The 19,026-nt window shown below is 45.1% G+C and overlaps 1 protein-coding gene across 1 annotated transcript in view; it reads right to left on the reverse strand.

Annotated features, from left to right (window-relative positions):
• mast2 (microtubule associated serine/threonine kinase 2) overlaps positions 1-19,026 on the reverse strand; it is a 170,308-nt gene that overhangs the window by 8,914 nt on the left and 142,368 nt on the right. The window contains 17 exon segments of the mRNA XM_084012386.1: positions 59-213; positions 550-639; positions 641-660; positions 753-875; positions 1,174-1,237; positions 1,239-1,276; positions 3,132-3,297; positions 3,506-3,638; positions 3,862-3,875; positions 3,877-4,001; positions 4,080-4,288; positions 4,424-4,527; positions 4,709-4,776; positions 4,899-5,031; positions 7,845-7,946; positions 13,342-13,551; positions 14,031-14,106. Of these exon segments, the coding sequence (XP_083868512.1) occupies positions 59-213; positions 550-639; positions 641-660; positions 753-875; positions 1,174-1,237; positions 1,239-1,276; positions 3,132-3,297; positions 3,506-3,638; positions 3,862-3,875; positions 3,877-4,001; positions 4,080-4,288; positions 4,424-4,527; positions 4,709-4,776; positions 4,899-5,031; positions 7,845-7,946; positions 13,342-13,551; positions 14,031-14,106 (1,830 nt within the window).

A 19,026-nucleotide genomic window follows, 5' to 3' on the forward strand; every position in this document is an offset into this window, starting at 1 on the left:
AACGTCCAGCAACGGCAGAAGCTGTGTGGGCTTTACATCACGGAGGTGAAGAACTCACATCTCCGGAGATCCCACCAGCCAGGATCGATCTCTGGACTTGAGTCCGCTCAGGCTGTCGATGCGGTCTCCTCCCTCCTCACTGAGGCTGCGTTTGGTGGGAGGAGGAGTCCTCTTCTCCTCGTGGAGGGACAGACGCTCCATGCTGCTGTACACCTGCACACAGCGCTTTCATGCTTTAGTCACCGCTGGACATGATGCCACTTTAGCCTTCACAGCAGCATCTGTTCGTGCCTGTGACTCAATGTTGGGGATCATACATTCATGAGAGTCATTGAGCAAACCGTCCCATGACACAGTTGGGTCCCGCATGCTCAGAAACACCAGAGCAATATTCAACCAAGCCGCCTGTCAGAGGTGAAGGCTTACACCGTGAACACACGTTATCCCTTCAGGCCGCGCTCACGGGACAGAGTGTGGATGTAGCTGCTGGTAAAATTAGAGGTTAATATATATATATAAAAAGGGGTGGAGGGAGTCATGAGTGTGTACCTTGCTGAAACGAGGTGAGCAGGAGGAGAACTGTCGAATCTCCACGTGTTCATCATCATTGGTGTCGTCCTCTTCCTCTGAGTCCACGTGGTCGGTACCGGTCAGAGCGAGCTGAGGGAGACAGGCGGTGGTTAGGCGGTGTGTCGGTTACAGCGTGAGCACAGGGCTTTCAGAGAGGGAGAGGTTTGGGAGAAGCATCATACTGTCAAAGTAGCTGGTGTCGTCCTCTGACTCCAGCTGGGGAATGAACTCGGCCTTCTGTCTCAGCAGGCTGTTCCAGTCCAGCTCTGTGAAGAACTGGTGCTGCTTCACCTCAAAGGCACTTCCTGTGGAGATGAAGGGGAGACGGAGAAGGCAGGGGAGTGGAGACCGAGGGGGTGAAAAGGGAAGAAACACAGAGGGAGGAAACGGATGAGAACATACATCTGCAGCTACAGGATCTGATCCAGCTTTGGACCAAACGCCTGGTGGGTCTGGTTGCATCTGGGTTTTAGTGTGGACAAAGAGAATCAAGTTCCTGGAAAAATGTGTCAGGAATGTTTACTTTATTCTTAGAGATCCTCATCAGTGTGTGTGTGTGTGTGTGTGTGTGTGTGTGTGTGTGTGTGTGTGTGTGTGTGTTACCTGTGCCCAGTCTCTCCAGAGGATTCTGTCTCAGCAGTTTGCAGATGAGGTCCTGAGCTTCCCAGAGGCAGAGCTTCTTCCTCCTCCGGCCAGATGATCTCATCTAACACAAACACAAACACACAAACGGATCTTTGGTGTCTTCATCAGGGAGAAATCATATAATGGAACGCTGGTTCAATTCCTTTTGTCAGCCCTACTTAGAAGCTGAAACATATTCATGTTCCCCTCTTCTCCCAGACTTCATTTACTATATTTATGCCACTTGAAGCAAAACATATAATATGAATCTATATAGTATAGTAATTTGATCCAACCGTCCTAAACCCACAGGGTCCGACCTGAGTCGTAGTCATATGAGCTGGAGTGCTGAGTTTGTAAGTGGCAGGCGTTCAGAAATAGTCTCTCCGAGAGCCAAACTGCTCTGACCTGTCATTCTTAAGAATATTCCAACATTGCATGGGGATATAAAAAACCTGAATAAAATCTACCCTGCTGTTTATTCTGGCATCATGGAGGCTAACATGTTTGTGACATCCTTATGTTATCAAATAAGCATGTTAACACCACGGGTAACATCGGAGTCAGGAAGCGTGATCGGGGTCGTGTTTTCCATATATCATAACATAATGATGGTGACCATGTCCTTGGTCGGCCATGTTATACGATAAGTCAAAAACCTAACAATGACTGAGGTCATGTCAATATATCGTACGATAAATCAATAAGGTAACTATGATCAAGGTCGTGTTCATATATGGTAGAATAGGTCAATAAGGTGATTATTGTGACTCCCAATCAATATGTTGTTTCTCTGTGAGCTCATCCAGACATGACACACTCTGACCGACAAACATCCTGCAGGCAGATACAAAAACACATTCAAGCTACGAGGAGGCCTTCGGTGCTTTATCACCGCGGTGCATCGATGTGGAGAGACAGGCATAACAGAGACATGCAGGGATCAATACAGGTTTATGATCACTGACTTGCCCTTTCATCAAACAGAATTCAAAGGAGAAAACAACGCAGGAGAGAAATCACAATTGATTCCATCGGCTGTAAGTCAGCTGTGCTTGTGTGCTGCAGAGTTACATCTCTAAACACAGATGCTCTGCAGCAGCACCTCCACTGGAGAACAGGAACTACAGCGCATCCATTATTCAGCATTTCAGCCACATTATCAGAATACATTTATTTCTGCCCAAAACTTTCCCCTGCAAATCAAAGCATTCTGCACACAGTATGTTAAAGTTCAGCAGAGTCCAGTGTTTCAGACGATTCCATCTACTGAGTGTAAACACTTTAACATTCAGCAGCAGTGATTGGAAAGTTTACAGAGGCCCTGTTATGCTTTTCCCTTTCCTTTAGTATGTTTTTAGTTTCCGTTCATGTAAAAGGTCTCCAGAGTGTCAAAGCCTGAAGTCCACATCTAAATGGGAGTTCCTCTGCTGTGAAAATGTAAATATCCTTCATAAGAACTCCTAAAGGAGGAGGAGGTGAAGAACAAGTGGCTAAAATGATTTTGTATGACTATTCTCAGCAGTTTAACTCCTGTTACTTGGTTATAGTAAGGGACGTTACATTTCTGACAAACACGTTAATCAGTCCACCAATCACAACAGAGTGGGCCAGCTGACCAATCAGAGCAGACTGGGCTTTTTGGAAGGGAGGGGAGAGGCTGAGTGGAGCTGCTGCAGCACAGACAGGATTTAGATAAGTGGATGCCGCCATGTTTGACTATAAAAGCATAAATTCAACATCTAATTATGATGTCAAACAAGTGATTTTCCCTTTTCTGGCTATTTGATTTAATAAATAATGAGTTGTTAGACTCAACCTGAAAAACCCCATAGATTACATTAAATGACATGTTTCTTCTTGTCCTTTTAATCGCGGCGTCACTGGGCCATGATGTCTCGGCTGTGAAGTGGCCGTCTGCTGTTCCTGCGACTCACCACTGATGACCTGACCAAACAGCTCCTCTGGCGTGTCTCCGAAGAAGGGAGCGCAGCCCACCAGGAACTCGTACAGGATGACTCCCATGGCCCACCAGTCCACCGGCTTCCCGTAGCCCTGACGCAGGATCACCTCGGGGGCGATGTACTCCGGAGTGCCACACACCTGAACAGCACACAGGAAATCAGCTTGGGACGATCAAAGCAACCAATCCCCAACATATTTATATTACAATGACATGTAATGTTGCTGAACAAAATAAGTGGAACAATTACACCCAAATGACAGCAGGAGGCAAACAGCTAAGCTAAGTGTACTTAGCCTAGCGGCTAATAGAAATGAACATTTCTGATTATCGATTATTATTATTTACCTGTTTATCGAGGAACTCTCTGGTGTCCTTCTCTATGTGGCCTTCATACAGGTTTGTGGTCAAACTCATCAAACCGATCTTTGAAAGGCCGAAGTCCGTCAGCTTGATGTGTCCCATGGAGGTGATGAGAAGACTGCAGAGACAAGAGGACACGTTTGATACTGCTTCGTCTCAGAAATATTCACTTAAAAACAAGCTAAACTGATAGATCCTTTACAATACTGTGTGAGAATATGTAATCCATAATTGTATCAATGTGGTGAATGTCAAATAAGGCGCGTGTGTGTGTGTGAGTGAGTCTGTGTGTGTGTGTGTGTGTGAGTGAGTGAGTGTGTGTGTGTGTGTGTGTGTCTTACTTGTCAGGTTTGAGGGTCTCTGTGAACGATCCCATAATTGTGAAGATACTCTAATGCGAGGACGGTCTCTGCAAAGTACATACGAGCCATATCCACCGGCAAGGCTCCGATGTTCTTCAGCAGCGTGGCACAGTCTCCACCTGTAGAGGGCGCTCATCACGTTAAACACAGCTACCACCAATAACACTAACCTATCACTGGAACGGTGATGATCTTACCCTCCACGTACTCCATCACCATGCACAGGTGTCTCCTGGTCTCGAAGGAACAGAACATGGAGACAACAAACGGGTTCTCAGCAAACGTCAGGATGTCCCGCTCCACAAAGGCCTGCTGGATCTGGTTCCTCAGGATCAGGTTCTGCTTGTTGATCTTCTTCATGGCGAAACGCTGCCGGGTCTCCTTGTGGCGCACCAGGAACACGGTACTACACATGAAACGGTGGTCAGAGGTTTCAGCCTTAACTCGTATCCATCCATCAGTTCATTTGGACACTTTAACTGTTGCAATGCAGCAATAATGCATTAATATTAGGATATCAAAGGTGTGAATGCTGTCTCACCCGTAGGCTCCGTTACTGATGAGCTTGATGTTTTCAAAGTCTTCCTCCCGGGGTGCTTTGGTTTTGGGCTGTGGAGGAGCTGCTGGGACTGTGGTGGCCTGACCCTGAAACACATGAATGATACATGAGAGAGCTTGTTTAGCATTCATGAAGGGCTGGAAAGACGGCACAACCTTATTTCTCCAAGCATCAACTTCAGCCTGTCGTTCTCTACGTGTTATTTAGAACAAATACATGCAGGAGAAGTGGAGTGATTTATGAAGGTTGTGCTGGTTGTGTACTCACATCCACTGAGTCGTCAGTCTCTGGGGTCTCGGGGTTCCCACTGTCATAGCTGCTCAGCTGGGCCATTTCTACAGACACACAGCCGTCAGTGACCAAACAGGAACATGTTACAACAATAAAAGACAACTACATGTTCAGTGTGACCTCACTATACAAAATCAGATCAGATAAAAGTCTAAGACGGCGTTACCCTCCAGGGGGTCCCTGGTGAGGCCCAGCTGACTGATGATGTAACGGGGGATGTCGCACTTGATGCCCTGGCCTTCTTTGGCATGGCCCTCTGCTGCCTCCAACAAATGGTAGAACTCCTCAGGATCAAACTCCTGCAGGGGGGGAAGACAGGAGGGAGGGAGACAGGAGGGAGGAAGGAGGGAGGGAGACAAGAGGGAGGAAGGAGGGAGGGAGACAAGAGGGAGGAAGACAGGAGGGAGGCAGGAGGAAGACAGGAGGGAGGGAGGCAGGAAGACAGGAGGGAGGAAGACAAGAGGGAGGAAGGAACGAGGGAGGAAGACAGGAGGGAGGAAGACAGGAGGGAGGAAGACAGGAGGGAGGAAGATAGGAGGGAGGAAGGAACGAGGGAGGAAGACAGGAGGGGGGAAGACAAGGAGGGAGGAAGGAGGGAGGAAGGAGGGAGGGAGGAAGGAGGGAGGAAGACAGGAGGGAGGAAGACAGGGGGGAGGAAGGAGGGAGGGACACAGGAGGGAGGAAGACAGGAGGGAGGAAGCAGGGAGGAAGACAGGAGGGAGGGAGGGAGGGAGGAAGGAGGGAGGAAGACAGGAGGGAGGCAGACAGGGGGGAGGAAGGAGGGAGGAAGACAGGAGGGAGGCAGACAGGGGGGAGGAAGGAGGGAGGAAGACAGGAGGGAGGAAGGAGGGAGGAAGACAGGAGGGAGGAAGGAGGGAGGAAGACAGGAGGGAGGGAGGAAGGAGGGAGGGAGGAAGGAGGGAGGGAGGAAGACAGGAGGGAGGTAGGAGGGGAGTGTAGGAGTGAAGGGCAGAGGGAGGATAGACAAAGCTATGAGCCTTTAAAGTGGCCTCAGAGTGACTAAAGACACTAACAGCGATGCAGATTAACGTCATGTGTTCCATCTTTTTGGATGATGCTGTCTTAAATCTAGCTTGGTTCAAGGCTGTTAGATCTTTAGTTAGATCTCTATGATGACTTTAACTTTCTTTCTAATGGACTTGTTTGTTGTTGTTTGGCTCATGTATACATTCCTGTTTACAGATGTTAAAAAACTTGAGAAGCAAGTATTTGATACTGAAAGTTTAATAGAATGAATAGAATGATCTGATGTGTCCCCGTAAACTCCAACATGTGAAACAAGTCTCTTTGTGTTTCATGAACTGTGATATTTCCATCTCCATACACATTCCTGTATGATGAAGGGTGTCTGGTTTCTTCCACTGATTTCCTTGACTTGTCACACTAAAATCTAAGTGATTCAAAGTAGCTTCAAAGGTTTATGTCAGTGTTTGTGTTTTACATTTGGTCTTGGATTTGAGCTGACTGGACAATAAACGGTGTCCTCTAACAACATCACAGAGTGAAGGGCTGAATGGAGAGACGATGATATGAGAGGAGGACGACGCAGGTTTTTGTTCTCCCACCACCCAGTTTAACTCCTGTGTCCTCTGACAAAGACATATAGACCACTGCTGTTCCCCATCACACACACACACACACACACACACACACACACTCACACTCACACACACACACACACACACACACACACACACACACACACACACACACTCACACACTCTCACACTCTCACACTCTCACACTCTCACACTCTCACACACACACACACACACACACACACACACACACACACACACACACACACACACACACACACACACACACACACACACACACACACACACACACACACACACACACACACACACACACACACTTCCTGCCCTCTCCTCTATCTGTGTGCTTCCATTTGTAAAAACCCATCCTGTACGCTGTCACAGCTTCAGCTGCATGTGATTAGTCAAAACTACGAATGTGAGCGCCGCCCCCTCCTCCTCCCCCTCCTCCTCCTCCTCCACCTCCACCTCCTCCTCCTCACCCTCCACTGCCCCTCCAATTACCCCTCTGTCTTCTACACTTGTTTTTGCCCTCCACTCTGTCTTTATCTTGTCCCACCTCCTCCCTGCCTCATTTCTGGGCTTAGACAAGGTTGGATTCACCTGTTTGACTCCAGATGTGCAGCATCTCAACCCAGACTGACGGAGCTCCGTGCGGACGAGGAAGAAAGTGCCTGTGCAGGCTGAGAGCCGCTAACGTCTGTACGTGCGTGTGGAGATGAGGCTGATTCTAAAATGCTCAGAGGAAGTCCATGAATGAATTGCTGCGGTTGAATCATTTCACACCGGGGAGCAGGAAGCTCTAAATTGTTTATTAACCATGCGTGGAGTGGAGATGTGCAATATGAAAAAGCTATTCCAGTTAATATTATGGTCATATTTTTCATGGCAGACTCTAATTCACACCACAGTGCAGTGGTGTGATTGAAATGTACTGTTGAGGATAACGAGCGGGACGAGGCTGATTCCCACAGTTAGTAAGACGCCACAACAATATGACACGTTTTCAGTGTTTGCTCTGCTGCTTTAATGCAACTGTCATATCTGCTTTACTCATGTTTCACCGTGTTTGTCTGCCTTTTGTCTCCATGTATATATGGCACATCATAATGATGACACAAAAGAAAGTCCTGCATCTAAAGCCTCACTAAAAAGCATTATCAAAAAGTATTTTGTGAGTGCTATTACTCTATATCGTAAATCACTGGATTATGATTATGGGATTAGTGCTGATGCATGGGTGTGTAAACAGCAGTTCCCGAGGTGGAGCTCATTTCAACTACTGTAAAGTGTTGGTGGTTAATCTGTAAAACGCATCATATTTTCTAAGCTGATTAAAATGTTAGTGTGGGATCAGCTCCAGCGCTCCAGCCCAGACAAACAGAGCTGTGATGTTGTGGTCAGAGGTGTGGCGGTGTGCTGCTACAGCGTGGAGACGTGGAGAGCTCCCACCCTTCTACCTCCACACCTCCACCCTCGTGTCCGTCCCTCAGCGTACATCCCGTGATCGGGCTGCTGTCAGCGTTTCTCACCAGACACTCCAGCAGCCGCGCTGGCCGGGCGATGATGATCATCAGCTTCCTGACGAGTTGCGTGACGAAGGTAACCTCCACGCTCTCTGAGCGCTCGTGAGCCTGCACACACAAAGACAACACAACAGGAGGAAGGTCAGCGTCACAGCACCGGAGAAAAAATGTTATTCTTTAGAGAGAGATGTTCACTCATTAGTCAAGTCTAGAGTTCTGTCTGTCAGATCACCGAGCCCTCAAATTAACACCCATTCATTATTTGTATTCATATTTTTTATATTCTGTCATGGTGAAATCATCGTGACCTTGAAGCAGAGTGTTTCTGCACTGCGTTTGTCCTTCACCAAGCCCAGCCACAGTTGGAGGACGAATGGACGGTGGCGTCCTTCCCTCGGTGACACCTGAGAGGTAATCTAAATCAGAGCGACCTCCGCAGCTCCCCGAGAGCCACTGTCTGTCAGTGTGGAGACGGAGCAATTTACCCAGAATCCACTGTAACTGACTGGAAACGCATCTGGAGCCAACACTGATCCCCGGAAAAAATGGGCTGGAAGTAAAATGTGTGTGTGTGTGTGTGTGTGTGCAAAGTGGAAGCTGTAACAATTACAAACCACCCACTGCAAAACATGCTTCAATGTCAGGGGGGTAATGTGTGTGTGTGTGTGTGTGTGTGTGTGAATGAGCATGTATGTATGTATAATGTATGTACTGTACGTGTGTCTCAGACAGGCTAACAGAGAGCAGGAGGTTCATAAACAGCCTGCAGCTCGTTGCTGTTTGACTAACTGAGTCGGGCTGACAGACAAAGGAGGCCCAGCCCTCCTGAATTATTTATAACTGTAATGAGACATGTCTACGTACTGTATGTGCATGCTAAATATGTATTAGAGTGTATATGTGTAGGCGTGAAGGAGACTGAATATGTGTGTGTGTGTGTGTGTGTGTGTGTGTGAGGTGACTGTACAGGCCAGTGATCAGTGAGTAATGGACAGCTGAGGGACAGACGCCCACTGTGCAGCAGCTAATTAACCAGTCAGAGAGAGAGTGTGTGTGTGTGTGTGTGTGTGTGTGTGTGTGTGTGTGTGTGTGTGTGAGACAGACTGCATATTCAGTCTGCATGTCTAATGTGAGAGAGATTCCCTGGTGGGAACACAGTATAGACTGTGCTTTAACAGTGCGTATGCATGTATGATATAATCTGTAGATAGATATCAGTTCATCACATATGAATTGAGTCGACATACATGGAAAATATAAGAGTAGTTATAGGTTCCTTGCATTGCTTAGACGCTAGAAAATATGGAAATGAAGGATTCATTTTTACATAAAGACTATTTTAACGATCAAAATTAATTTTATGTTCATAATAAAGCACAAACATAATGTAATATTTATTAAGGTTCACTTTATTACTGTTTCTGATGGCAACATTTGTATAGAATTGAGTGTTATTTTTTTGTCAACTTTGAGATATTTTTGTTGAATTTGTTTTGTTGCTTATAGTTGTTATTGGTCCTAAATTATATATTATATTATAGATATAAATATAGAGGAATGTATTTTCACACAGTAACTCATATATTGACTGATATTGATGAAAAAGTGAGTAGACAGCAGCTGGCAACATTCTGATTTTAATCGTATCACATCTGGTAGATGATTGTCAGATATGAATTATTAGTATTTTTGATCATTTTGAAATAAATTAAATTCATGTTTTTATTTTCTTTTAATTGGGTAAAAGACCGACAAGGATGAAACTTGCATACTGATGGTGACATCCATGTGTTTTTTAAGGAAGGTAACTTTCAGTCTAAAGTCCAAACATTAGTTATTGGTCAAAGATGAAAACATGTGAACGTGTACAACATTCAAGGAGGCGTCATGTGTCCTTCTGCAGGCAGGCAACGAGGCAACGAGACAGATGTGAGGTCACCTATTGTAGAGCCTCATCACGTTCTCCAAGTCCAGCTGAGAGCCAATCAGATCCAGATGTTAGCAGCTGTATGCGAGTCCTGATAAACATGCTGTTTGTGACTGAGGGATCGCCAGAGCTGAGTTAGCACTCTGCCTTCCCCTCTACCCTCAGCTGACCTACGGGGGTCTAACGGGGTCTCCCTGGGGTTCCAGCAGAGGATGGCCTGGATGCAGGTTGCCATGGTGACCAGCAGGCAGGTCACTAAGGCCGCCTGACATGGATGGATGAGGGAGAAGAAGAGAGGACGAGGAGCAGAGAACAGAGAGAGAGACGAAGGAGACGGGGTAAAGGTGGAGGAGAGATAAAAGGCGAGACCCGAAGCAGAGCAGGACAGAAGGAGGAGAGGTGAGTCGGCCTCCTGCGAGGTCTGTAATGGGGTCATGACACGAGGAGGAGGAGGAGAAAAAACGCATGGATGAATAAAGGAAGAGATAAGCCAGGAGGACAAAGGCAAAGGGCTGAGACATTTGAAGACCTGAAGGAGTGATGGAAACTACATTTCACCAGAGGGAGAAGGATCTATGCACCGACGCCAAAGAGCCATATGATCAGAAAAGAGAACTGATGGAGGATGTGTGAAGGTGTTTCATGGATAATTCACAAAAAAGACTTCAGAGCCTATGAAACAGACATTTTTTGTTGAAAAGAATTACATTAAAGGGTCAGTTCACCCAAATCACTGACACATTTTCGAGAAACACCAGAAGAGATTCACTTCTAGTGAAAAGGGGATGCAGATAATATATAATATTAACCATAAGATCATTTAAATTCCTACACCATTAATGGCAAGGTGTTGCTCTAAAATCTATGTTTTACATTCACATACATTTGGTTATTTTCTGGTAGAATTGGTGGCAAAATGACTATAGAATATCTCTTTAATCACCACTGCATGAAACCAAAAGGTCAGATATCACAAGTGGAAAGAGCTCATGTTGTTGTTAGCTGACCCTTTAAACCACAGCAGCATTTAAGACCAAGTCCAGCTCACTGTGCACATACTGTAGGGTTTAGCTGAGGACTACAACATCGAGAGTGCAACAGTTCTCAGAGTGGTCCAACTACACCATCCATCAGGCCTTAACGGCCCCCAGAGCATTAACTAATCATGGGCATCCTTTTAAGTTGTAGATCATATAAAGCTCTAAATAAAACATCAATGTGTATGCTGGAGCAAAGTAAAGTAAAGTACAAGTTGCCCTGACGACATCATTATTAACTGATCCAGAAGGATCTATATCACTCACGCCACCAGAACAAACGGACTCATTAAAATGTCTGAATTATTAACAAGCGACAGATAAAAACACCCACAGCAGCTAACGGATTACAAGAAGATTTAATAATGCATGTATTTGTCATTGACCTCTGGAAAAACGCTCAATCATCTTTATGGAAGATTTTACAAAAGCAGTCAGATGTCTTTCAAAGCAAATTAAACCAAGACACTGTTTTCTGTTTCAAGTCAATTCTATTGTAATAACAATCATCATTTCATGACTTTCTGTGTGACAGGAAGTTACAAGCCACCGGAAACCCGGAGGTGAAAACAACAGAGGAATGCTGATGACGTTAGCCGAGAATCATTTCAAAGTCATCATCAGCGTAAACGCGTTCCCACGTGCCAATAAAGCTTGACCAAATCAAACTGAAATTGACTCAACTGTAAAATCTGCATCTGCCTCCTCATCCTCCTCCTCCTCCCAGCTGTGAGTGAACACCTTCCACTTGCTCCTCCTCATCACATCCTCCAGCACCTCCTCCTCCTCTTCGAGCCTTCTCTGCCACGAGACGCCAGACATGTTTCCACCGGAAAACCAAAACCACAAAACGAGGAATTTCAGGTGTTCACACCTCCGTCCACCTGCTCACCACCTCCATCCTCCCGGCTGGAAGTCTGCTCCACCTGCTGCCGCACTTGGCCACCCACCAAAAAAACTAAACAAACAAAAAAGAAAAAAAAAAAAAAAAAACAGCCTAATGCCGCCTAATTGATGATGTCATCATCCAGCCCGCATTGCAGCTGCGGCGTCTACTCCAGATGTGTTCAAGTCCGGTTCCTCACACCCACCACAAGCATTCGAACAGGCATGTACGTCCACCTCCCTCCCCGTGAGCCCGTCGGCCAATCAGACACAGAGGAATCCCCTCGAATCCCCGCCTATCCCAAAAAGCCTCCGACTGCACCTCCTTCACCCCTCCTGTTTGTCTGGGAGAGTCATCCGTCAGCCCCCGGCGACTGCTGGAGTGTGAAATTAAAATCTGGAAGGATGTGGATGCGTCCTCGCCTGCATACATGTGTGTGTGTGTCTATGATGGAGGGCTAGTGTGTGTGTGTGTGTGTGTGTGTGTGTGTGTGTGTGTGTGTGTGTGTGTGTGTGTGTCCCCCAGTAGAACAGAAGGTCAATAAGAGGCCGGTGGGAGTCATAATGTCGCCCCCCAGGCACCGCAAAACTGAGCTAATAGAGATGTCACCACTGCCACACACATGTAAATACATCTCCGGCTCCGCACACAGACAAACACACACATAAATACACAAAGACGCCAAGCAGCCGTCAGCCAATCAGAGGCGTGTGTCAGTAATAAACAAAGCAAGCGTGTGTGAAGGAATGTGTGAGAGCTGAGTGCGTTTTATGTGTTTGCAACTGGACCGCGGCCTCTGTGACTTCGTATGACATCACGGCGGCGCTGGCGGCCGTAACCGTGATGAGTGAGCGAAGGAGCTCGTCACGCCATGAGTTGTTCCACGGTTAACCGAGTGTGACCGGGAGGCTGCCGTAGTCATGACGTCTTCATCAATGTCTTCATCAACACGGACGTCTCACAGACGTTCAGGAGGGACTTGGCTCTCAGGCCGTTTTATTTGACGTGTTGAGCTGACCTCGCTACGTTTAAAGATTTTATTTAACAGTTAATTAGGAGTTTACCAACTGAATCCACCACTTTGCATAATCCTTTCCAGGAACCTGCACATGAATTAGAGTTATTTTCTAGGAAATAATTAGGAAACTATGGAAGCTGTAACATTAAGACTATTTGCTACCTAGTGCACTGTGTTTGCTCTATGAAGCACCCTCAATATCAATCATAGCTCCAGAGGTTTTTTAGTTTCATTTCATTATATTTGATTTAATTTAAAAAATGCTTCCTTGAGTTTGTCTTTTAAATTGTGTTTTTTTATGCATCTCCTAAAACCATTCCAGTGGTCATGTTGAACTGGTGCTACATGAATACACTTACCTTGTCATGTAGCCGATTAAAAATGAGATAAATACATATAGAATATATTCAAATTGTCTTCTCTCCTCAAATATTCCATCTTGCAGGGCAAAATTGTTCTTTTTCTCAGATACATTTTTTTACTATGAGAATGATTTTCATTTTTAGAAGATATTCTTGAAGCTCTTTTGGAGATGGAAACTCAGATTGCAGTCAAGTCTCGAATGAATTCAGCTGTTGGATCGTTTTTCTCTCTGTCGTACAGAGTGGCAGTGAATGAGCTGTTGCTGGACTTACATCCTGCAGCAGCTTCTCCAGGTTCTCCTGCAGCTCGTAGAAGTAGCGGGAGGTGATGAGGCCCTCTCTGCTTTTCTCCAGGCAGTCTCTGGACAGCTCTGTCAGCTGATGGTGGATGAAGCTCAGGACCCCGTCGGCCAGCGGGCAGACCTTATCCGGTGCCGAGGAGCAGAGCAGCACAGCCAGACGCTCCTCCATTTGAGCCGTCGCCTGAGGGGAGGGAGGGGGGGGGGGTATTAGTGGGGGGGTGAGGATGAGTCACAGGTACACGCATATGAGACATATGGAGAGGGACGGGAGCAACAACGGCATGTGGACAGGATCGTGTTATATATTAGTGAATCCCTTCTAGCTTAATAGTTGATAATATGCAATATATTATGATCTGATAAGCATCCTGATAAATCATAATACAATATTCACACAAAAACAGAAACACATATTCATCAAAACCAAACTTAACATGATGAGACGTTTTGAACTGCAACAGAGCAGTTATGGAACATGACTTATTTCCTTTTGAGAGCACTATCATAACTTTTATATAAAAAAATGAAATTTAAACATGAAACATGAAATTCTCATTACAATTTGGTTTTCATCTCAAATTTCCAAAACACATAATTAAGGTTAAGACGCCTTGTTTTCAGGTTCTCCCTCTTTATTGTGTAGTGTGCCGCAGTACGAACCTTGGGGAACCTCTCCTTGTACACATGGTTCATCATCACGATCTCATGGTCGAAGGAGATAGGCGAACGCCCGGGGCTGGAATCAAACCCAGACAAACACAGGTGAGTGGAGGCTCTCAAGACAAACAAACATTAATAAATAAAAGCCTTTAGAGAAACTGCTCTATGGACCAAGACATTCAGAACTCTGTTTGGGTATGCACTGAGTGAGAAACGCTTGATGCAGTGAATGGGATGCCATGTTGGGAAAAATGGACCCATCACCTGTGACAAAGGCTCACAAGTAGATATTGATCTGTATGAAATCAAATGATAAGTCAACGTGCATACCGGCTCAGTGTGCGTACTGTAGCAGGACTGTCATAAATAGCATTGTGAGCTTAATGTCTCCACATTCAGGTGGTGAAACAGGAAAGGAGGCGGGACAAAGATGAGCTCACCAGCGTCTCCAGCTCTCCGCTGAGTCCAGGTGGCAGAGTGATGGATGGATGGATGTCATGGTGTGATTGGCTGGAATTGCATGGTGCTAGCTGATGTAAGCATGTGTCATATTTTGTTTTTCAGGCAGAGAAAGATATTGGATTTTGATATAAAAATACAAATGAATGACTTTATTTTTATATTTTGTTTGGCATATATTTTAAGAAATGTATTTTTCCAATACCAACAGGTATCAATATAAATAACCATATGTGTGGGTGATATGAAGGATTAAACAGCCCAGTGTTTGCCTGTCATTACTTCTCCATGCCATTACAGGAGGGAGTGCTGCTCAGCCCTGAGCTGCACAAACACAACTGACCAGACGCATGAGACATGCAGGACTGGCCAGGTCAGCCGACACATGGGACCAGAGCTGGATGGTGGTCCCCACACTAACGGGACCTCGGGGTCTCCATCATGTGTGTCTCTTCAGCGGTGTAAACCATGACAACCTCTGGACTCATGGCTGCACACAGACAACGGCACAAAGGTAACGTCTCTGGAGGGCTGCGGACCTCGGCAGTGTGTGTGTGTGTGTGTGTGTGTGTGTGTGTGTGTGTAGCTGTCAGTAATAAACCAAAGCTGCCTGCAACTTAACTGCCTCACCGCAGTGAGGGTCCGCCAGGTCTCAGGGGGTTTCATGACCTGACAGCCTGACAGTGATGTCTCCTTCAGTCTCTACCAGCTCCAACTGAATATCAATCCATCCTTCTCTCACACAGTGGACTTCATCATCTTCTCTCTACTCCCCTCCTCCTGGGTCTCATCTCTTCTGTTATTCTATATCATACCCCCCCCCCCCCCCCACCCCCCACACACACACACACACACACCTCCAACCTTTGTCTACAATAGGACAAAATAGAGACAGCAGCAATCTCCTTGACCTTTCTATGTCTCACTATCAGGAGAATAGGGGATGACGACAGGTGACAGGCATTACTGTGTGTGTGTGTGTTATGCGTGTGTGTGTTGGGAGCAATTTTAGGCTTTGTTAGCTTGCTGTATTATTCATCCTATCCATTTATGACTGTAAACAATTCCTCCTAAATATTGCAACTCAATTTTAGTGTTTGGTTCACATTGAAATGATCTCCATGTTGATGAATAATTGTGGCCCCAAATTTTTCATTTTTTTTAAAAATCTTCCAATGTCAGCTTGTTTTTTTGACAAAACAATATTTTACACAGACATGTCTTCTAAATGATTATGTCTAAATACCAGATAACACACTATTAATCAAAGTGAAGAATGAACCAAACCAAACAGAATCTAAACAAAGGGATGAGGAGTCAGGGTGGTGATGGTTAGAGGAAGCTGTGTGAGGGAGAAGAATCTGTGGCTCCAGATGTCTTTGTACAAGACGTTAGTATGAGTCATACACACACACACACACACACACACACACACACACACACACACACACACACACACACACACACGTGACCTGTTCGATGAGGTAATGCTTTAAGTCATCCATCGGCAGCTCAAAGTCCAATTACCAGCTTAATAGGAATGAGAGCAGCCTGAATGTGACATATGAGCTAAACCTCACGGTGGCCGTTTATCATTATACCAACACACACACTGACAAGTAACCACACACACACACACACACACACACACACACACACACTGACAAGTAACCACACACACACACACACACACACACACACACACACACACTGACAAGTAACCACACACACACACACACACACACACACACACACACACACACACACACACACACACTACAGGACGTAGCTGTGCTTACATATTTCTATTGTTTTCACCTGCTTTGTTGTAATATTAATTTTGTTCATATCCAACTACTTACTGCAGGGTTAAAGAAACAATTTCTGTTTTCACTCCATACATTATACATGTTATGTTTAATGTATTTGTAGTTGTTAGTGTATCCTACAGAAACACAACTCTCTGTGTGTTTCTGCTTGGGGACAATGAAGTTAAAGTTGGAAAGAACAGCTTTGGGTGTAAAAACAGGCAGGATGAGTTGTCATTAAGAGCAGCCGACCCAACACTGTACGGCACGAAAAAGAAACTTTAAAGGTCAGCAATAATGTTCATTTATAATTTGGGTGAACTGAGCCTTAACTGTGAACCTGCACGCACGCACACACACACACACACACACACGCGCACGCACACACACACGCACGCACACACACACACACACACACACACACGCGCACGCACACACACACGCACACACACACACACACACACACACACACACACACACACACACACACACACACACACACACACACACACACACACTTGGCCAGTAACCGACAGACGTCCATCACTCTGAGCTCTCACACGCTCAACTTTCAAACTCTCCTTTCATGTTCCTTCTTGAAAAAGAAACAGCGATCAAAAAGCCGGACGGCCAGCTCAGCCACCGGCTGTGATTAAAGGTTAGCCTTGACAGAGATGGATTCAGTGCCGGAGGCTGTTATGTACATTCTTTAAATTACACAGAATATCTCCTTCTTCTCGGCTCTGTTATTCTTCTTGTGTGCGTGTGGCTCCGAGCAGCACAGGCCTTTATTAAAATAAAGCTCCGTTCAGAGCGAGCTGCAGTGGAGGTCGGAGTGAAATCCCCGGGATGAATAACACAAGAAAGTCAGACAAAGGCTAATTAGAACACGGCTATATTTCTACTGTAATGGGAAATAAAGATGGCCTTGCGGCAATCCCTGTGAAAGACGTCTGCGTCATTATTTTGAGGAACGACCTTGGAAGCGAGGCTTCGGAGGAAGTTGTGGGAGAGCACTTTTGTTTTAGTGTGGGGCAACAAGTTCACAAATGTTAGAAAGTAAGGAAATATTTATGAAATAGAATATGAGATCAAATTTCAACCCCAGGCTGTTCTATAAAATTGGATAGTTAAGAAGTAGTTGGAGAGGCGTTTTCATTTCCTCCCCAGCTAAGCGGTGATGTCACATGTGACAAAAGGCACTCAAAATGCAAAAGAGCCCATTGGTAGGGAGGGTAATTGAAGTAAATCAGTCGAGACAGTGAATCAGATGGTGTGGGTGAGGCCAGTGGGAGAGAGGTGAGGGGGGGGGGGGGGGGCTGTGTGTGTGAGAGAGAAAAATAACATTGATGCTTCACAACTGAGGCGGGCGACTCGGGAAATGAGAGGCCTAATTGACCGTGACAGAGAGCTGGGCAGAAGGGGGATGAGGTAGGGGTGTGTGTGTGTGTGTGTGTGTGTGTGTGTGTGTGTGTGTGTGTGTGTGTGTGTGTATTGTCTATGTGATGAAATTCATGATTCCACTGAAAACATTTAGTTCAAATCTCCTGAAAGTCAAAGTGTTGGGCAGCAGGACGACGCTCTGTGAAATGTGATGAACAGCAGTTAGAACATATATATGAGTAGCTATAAGAACCAGAGCTTTACAAACAAGCCTTTTTATTCCTGTTATATACACAAGTACATCTTTTATTGTACTGTGATATATTGTGCTAACTCAACACTGCCTCCATGTTTACCGGATGTCTATTTGCACATTACAACAGAGCCATGTCATCCTTACAGTCAATGATTTGGTGGATATGACCATTGTAATGTAATGTTTTAAGTAGTGCTGTCAAAAGTAACACGTAAGACCTATGACGACGTGTGCAAAGCCGTTAGCCATTAGTTTTAGTTCAGCGTAAGATTTTGGCTGAGGCTGCGGTGTCAGCGGGGTGGGGGGTCGTGGCGAGCGATCGCCGAGGAGTTTTTTTTAATTATCTCGGTAATTTGTCTGCGTGAGAAACACTAGATGTGGCGTGTGCTGCTTTGTCCTCTGACAATGTAAACAGACTGGTCTGTCTCAGTAACGGGCTGATTGTAAAGGAGGACTAAGCTGACTTGTTGTTCTATGGAGTGAAAGGATTTATCATTCTGACTTCACAGCAGAATATTTCCTTGTTCTTTTTTCCTTATTTGTATGTTCTATTGTGGATCTTTTTGAATGTTCTGTTAGTGCATATAAGAAATATGCCTTTTTCAAGCTGACAGTTCATTTTGATGGCCTTGATGGTTTCTTTGGAAATCTGTCGTTCACATGAGAGAATCTGTGCTTAAAGTTAAAAAAGCTGCTATTTAACAATAGTATTTGAATTTAAATACTTCCTTTGTGTTGATTCTACATAAATTCCATCAATTTAATTTAAATATCCATTATAACATACTTTATTCTTAAGAAGAAAGAAAGCAATTAATTGCGATTAATTACGAGAAAATTGTGCGATTAATTAGTTATATTTTTTTAATCGATTGACAGCACTAGTTTTAAGTCAAAATGAAAAGCTTTAAATGTGATATTTAGACATCAATAAACAGTAATTATATGAGTATAACGCATGTAATCATTGCCAATATTTGAGTTAGAACATGGTTTCATTTTTTTATTCTGTGTTTTGTCATTTCTTGTCTCATCTTCTTATTTGAATCTCCTTCTGTGTTTTTGATGTGATTTCTGCTGCATTTGTTTA

The sequence above is a fragment of the Eutrigla gurnardus genome, assembly GCF_963514095.1.
Source record: "Eutrigla gurnardus genome assembly, chromosome: 6".
Lineage (NCBI taxonomy): Eukaryota > Metazoa > Chordata > Actinopteri > Perciformes > Triglidae > Eutrigla > Eutrigla gurnardus.